Source organism: Nematolebias whitei, chromosome 23 (assembly GCF_014905685.2).
Source record: "Nematolebias whitei isolate Nwh7 chromosome 23, NemWhi1, whole genome shotgun sequence".
Lineage (NCBI taxonomy): Eukaryota > Metazoa > Chordata > Actinopteri > Cyprinodontiformes > Rivulidae > Nematolebias > Nematolebias whitei.
In genome coordinates, this window is record NC_056520.1 from 12103947 (window position 1) to 12109613 (window position 5667).

Sequence of the window (5667 nt, forward strand, 5' to 3'; positions counted from 1 at the left end):
GCGCCCAGGGAGCACCTCCCTAGGAAGGCGCCCATGCTTCGGGCATGCCCAACTGGGAGGAGACCCCAGGGAAGACCCAGGACATGCTGGAGAGACTATGTCTCTGGGTTGGCCTGGGAATGCCTTGGGGTTACCCCAAATTAGAGATGGAAGAGGTAGCTGTGGAAAGAGATGTCTGGGCCTCCCCGCTCAAGCTGCTGCACCCGCAACCTGACTTTGGAACAAGCGGAAGATAAACAATGAATGGATGGAAGACACAGTCCAGGTAAGAACCTGGCAACTATCACCAAATCCAAACTAGAATACCATTATTGGACTCAAGTTAATGCAAACTCAAAGGGTGACACCTTTTAACTAAAATGAACTCAGCTCAGACCACTATCCGTATACTTCAGAATAATCCAAACAAAATCCTCGTGAGTTCATCCTCCTCCTTCGTGTTTATTGAACAGTGATAGTTTGGTGGCACGAGTCAACAAGATGTCTGGACAGAACCAACACCGTCATCATCACAGACATGTATTTATATCAGACCAAACGTGACCAAAGTGCTCATAAATTAAAAAAGTTTTTTTTTTTTTTTTTTTTTTTACAGTTTACACACAACACACGATGCAGTTACAGTCAGAGGTTATTTACAGAGTTTCCAAGGTGAAATATTCCCTGGTGGTGTTCAATGGTCTCATGACCTCGTTTTGGTTTTAGGGGTCTTTCCCACTGTCTTTACTGGTTCTTTCTTCAGATCTTTCTGAATGCTGGCGACTTTCAACCCCAGGTCTCTGATGTGGACTCTGACATTGGTCAGGCTCCTCTGCCAGGCAGCATCCATTTTTATTGCCTTACATGTTTGGTTGTAGTTCTCGCAGGTCTTAGTGTCTCTTTTGGATGCTGTGCTGGAGCCACCAGTTTTCTTTGTTCCCTGACGGTCCCAGATGTCCGGCTTCACAGGACTCAAGTTCTCAGAATTATGACTTTCTAGCCTTGGTTCAACCAAAGCAGGTGTATCTGGAGAGTCCAGCACCCTTACTTCCATACTCCAGATGTTAGCGTTTGCCTCTCCTTTTAAATGTGCAGGATTAAAATTCCAAGTGTTCTTATTCTGAAGCTGACTTGAGTTGGAACTATTGTTTACCACTTCGGTGTCAGAATTCCCGTAGCTTCTACATCGTAGTCTCTGTGGTTCCCATGCATTGCCATCAACCCCAGAGTTAAATGTGGTGTTTTCTTGGTGGTGTTGTTCCCAGTTCTTAAAGTCCCCTGTAGAGTCCGAGTCAGTGGACCCATTGATCCCAGGATTCTGGATCTGTTGTCCTTGTGGTTCCCAAATGCTGGCAGTAACCGTGATGCCTGGCTTTGTCAAAGAGGGAATTTCAACATTTTTACCTTCTTGTTTGTGTGGTTTCCACTTGCTAACATGCAATTTAGATACAGGAGCTGAACGTTGCAGTCCTAAGTTGGATTCTGTAGTTCTGACTTTAGGATCAGGTTTTGCATCTTGCTGCTGCGGCGGTAATGGTGGTACGATACATTGAGGTGGGCTCAAAGATGGGGGTTGTGTCAGGGGTGGAGAAGCTTCGAGTGTGTCCCAGCGACTGTCCACAGACTCCAGAGAGGAGCCCAGCATGCCAGCAAGCTCCGGGGTGGCTTCCACTAGCTCCAAAGGGTCCCTAACATTGGGTCTAAAGGAGGCCAGCTCCTGTTCATCTGGACCTGTCAGGAGCTGGGACAAGGACGCCTGCTGGTAGAACTCATCTTCAGGTATGGACTGAATGTTCAGCTGTGGGAAGAGGCGGCGGAAGGAGCGAGACGTCATCCGAAGCCGACCGAGGACATCTGCGAGGAGGAGCCAGTTTCTGGGACTGAAGGAGGAAAAGAAAAAAAAAATGCACAAAGTTTATATTTAAATTCTAATTCTAAGACTTGACAAGACGTTTAAATTTGACTTTGTCCTTGAACATTTAAAATTTGACTTATTACTGATTTATCCAAGATATAAACACAATCTAAAGTATTTAAATACAAAACGATTCTGGATAATCATTAAAGAGTGGTGTCATCAGCAAAGTCATGAGGTAGCTATAACTCTTTGTTGTTCGCACAATGTAAATACTATCTAAACATTTAAAGTCCTATTTACAGGTCAGATCTGATAAATCTACACTATGAACAAAAATTCTGCAGATGAAAAGATCTAGAATTAATCTTCCAGGACTAGAGTTGGACTAAAGACTCTGAATAAGCCCAATTTCGAGAAATTAAAGAACAGAAAGCCATCCGAGAAAAACCACGCTCACACACTTTTTTATTTTAATCACACTCATATACATGTGTGTGTGTGTGTGTGTGTATATATATATATATATATATATATATATATATATATATATAAATTCCTGCTTGTTGTTATCGCACGTCTTTTCACACTCAGACACCAATTAGGCTGCAGCTCAGGAAGGAGGAGGAAGCTGAGGAGGAGGGGAAGAAGAGGATGAAGAGCAGTGTGCGAGAAAGAGAGAGAGAAAGAGAGAAAGAGGAAAAAAGGTCCTTAGTGGAGGAGAGCGAGGACAGACGGAGAGGTCGTTAACGAGGATTGCATCGCCGTGGCGACGCAGCTAATTGGCTTCCACTCCGTCTTCCTCCCCTGTCGCTGTTCTCCGCCTCTCTTTTTCCCTCCGTGGCGTCTGATGTCGTATTAACGGCTCTTCCTGGATACAAGGCCACAGAGCAACGGCGCACACATTCACCGAGCTGCTTAACATTCAGACAGCAGCCGACGCAACATGTGGCCTCGTCTGCTGCTCTGTGTGTGCGTGTGTGTGTGTGTTAATCTGCCCTTCATACGCATCCATAGACATGATTAATCAATAACATCGCGACTGATGTTTTCAGTTTCAACAGCAGGATTTATAAAAGACGAACCCTTGCCTTCTTTTCTATTCTTGTCATTTTCACATTCAACAAAGGAAAAGAAGTCCTGGTTTTACCCTTAGAACATAAATAAATGAACTTAAATGGTCAAACCATCTGTTTTTTCTGTAAAAAAACCCCCAATAATAATAATAATAATATGTATGTACATACATACGTATGCATGTATGTATGTATGTGTGTATGCTTGTATGCATGCATGTTTGTATGTATGTAGAAGTGCTCCAGGGTATCTCTTCCAAGCCTTGATACATGGTGAAGAGTACATGGTGAAGGATATAAGAAGGGCAACTGATGTAAAAGACTTTTGCCAAAACAAAAAAACAAGTGAGTTTGTCAATTGACAACATACAGGATCAGTTGAAGCCAACTGCCAAAAAATGTGCTACTGTTAGTTAAAGCCCACGAGGAGGGATATGTGCCAGGAAACAGAGGGAGAAGATGAAAGTCAAGAATGTAGGACTGTGGGTAGCAACTCTAAATGTAGGGAAAATGACAGGCAACGGTAGAGAGCTGGCAGACATGATGCAGAGAAGGAAGGTAGCTGTATGTGTGTAAGAGACCAAGTGAAAGGGCAACAAGGACCGCAGCTTTAGAGCAGAGTTACCATGAAATGGATAAGGAGAAAAATAGAGTAGATGTGGTCCTAAAGGAGGAATTTGTAAGGAATGTAGTAGAGGTGAAAATGCCAGCATTCAGACCACTGGTTAAAGTCAACAAACCAGTTCTGAAGCAGATACGAGTGTGGCCTGAGGGCTCATCTGAGGCACTCCAGGACTGTTTTAGCACCACGGACTGGAATGTGTTTAAAATGGCTGCTACTCACAACAACTTCACTGACATTCAGGAGTACACAGAAACTGTCTCTGCTTATATCACAAAGTGCATTGATGATGTAACTGTCCTGAAGACCATCACCATCCGTGCTAATCAGAAGCCATGGCTGACAGGTGAGGTCCACAAGCTGCTGAAGGCTAGGAATGCTGCCTTCGCCGCTGGAGACCAGGCAGGCCTGAAGACAGCTAGGGCCAACCTGTCCAGAGGCATTAAAAAAGCTAAGAGGCAGCACTCCAAGAAAATAGCCCAACACTTCAAGGACAGCAGAGACTCTCGGAGCCTGTGGCAGGGAATTCAGTCCATTACAGACTACAAACCCTCTCCACAGACCTGTGACAGCACCCCCTCCCTGCTGAATGACCTGAACAGGTTCTTCGCTCGGTTTGAGGCACAGAATGGCACACCTGCACAAAAAGCCACCCCCCCTCCTGGAGACCAGGTGATCACACTGTCCCCGGACAAGGTGAGGAGAGCATTCAGCAAGACCAACGCTCGGAAAGCTCCTGGTCCCGACAACATACCTGGTCGCGTGCTGAAGGACTGCGCTGGCGAATTAGCAGAGGTGTACTCTGACATCTTCAACACCTCACTGAGCCAGGCTGTGGTCCCCACGTGCTTCAAAACCACCACCATAATCCCTGTCCCCAAGAAAACGTCTCCCTCCTGCTTCAACGACTACCGCCCGGTTGCACTCACTTCCATCCTCATGAAGTGCTTCGAGCGACTAGTCATGCAACACATTAGGTCCTCCCTCCCCCCCTCCCTGGACCCCTACCAGTTTGCATATCGGTCAAACCGCTCGACTGATGATGCCGTCGCCACTGCTCTTCATTCAGCCCTCACACATTTGGACAAGAAAGACACCTATGTCAGAATGCTCTTCATCGACTTCAGTTCTGCATTCAACACAATCATTCCACAACAACTCATCTGGAAACTGGACAGTCTGGGTCTGAACACATCACTGTGCAACTGGCTGCTTGACTTCCTTACCGGAAGACCACAGGCAGTACGGGTTGGCAGCAACACATCCAGCATCATCACTCTGAACACGGGGGCCCCACAAGGATGTGTGCTGAGCCCCCTTCTGTTCACTCTACTAACCTACGACTGCTCTCCATCACACCCCTCCAACCTCTTCATCAAGTTTGCGGACGACACGACTGTGGTAGGCCTCATCAGCAACAACGATGAGTCACTCTACAGGAGCGAGGTGAGCCGGCTGGTCTCCTGGTGCAAACGCAACAATCTCTTGCTGAACACAGAGAAGACCAAGGAGATTGTTGTGGACTTCAGGAGAACTCAGACAAAACATGCTCCACTATCCATCAACGGTGTTGTTGTGGAAAGGGTGAGCAGCACCAAGTTCCTGGGTGTGCACATCTCTGAGGACCTCTCCTGGACCATCAACACAGCAGCAGTGGCCAAAAAGGCTCACCAACGGCTCTACTTCCTCCGCAAGCTGAGAAGAGCGAGAGCCCCCACCCCCATCATGACAACCTTCTACAGGGGGGCCATCGAGAGCATCCTGATGAGCTGCTCCACTGTGTGGTACGGGGCCTACACAGCATCCTGCCGCAAATCCCTCCAGCGGATCGTGAGGACAGCTGAGAAGATCATTGGCACCTCTCTCCCCTGCCTTCAGGACCTCCACAGCTCTCGCCTCAGAAGTAAAGCCCTCTGCTGGGTGGGAGATCTTGACCACCCGCTACACTGCTTCTTCAACCTGCTGCCATTAGGGCGGAGACTGCGTAGCCTCAGTTCTAGGACCAGCAGACTGTGGAACAGCTCCGTCCATCAGGCCGTGAGGATGCTGAACTCTCTGCCTGCCCCCCCTCAGCCCCCTCTCCCACTTCTGCCACCCTGCACACACTAACTCAGCTTCCTGACACCCCCCCCCCC

At 47.5% G+C, this 5667-nt stretch overlaps 1 protein-coding gene across 1 annotated transcript in view; it reads right to left on the reverse strand.

Annotated features, from left to right (window-relative positions):
• Positions 1-522: 522 nt before the first annotated feature.
• Positions 523-5667, reverse strand: part of LOC119429044 — a 22004-nt gene continuing 16859 nt past the window's right edge. Inside the window, exon 7 of the mRNA XM_037696761.1 lies at positions 523-1859. Coding sequence (XP_037552689.1) covers positions 683-1859 — 1177 coding nt within the window. The 3' untranslated portion in view covers positions 523-682. The remainder of the gene's footprint in view (positions 1860-5667) is intronic.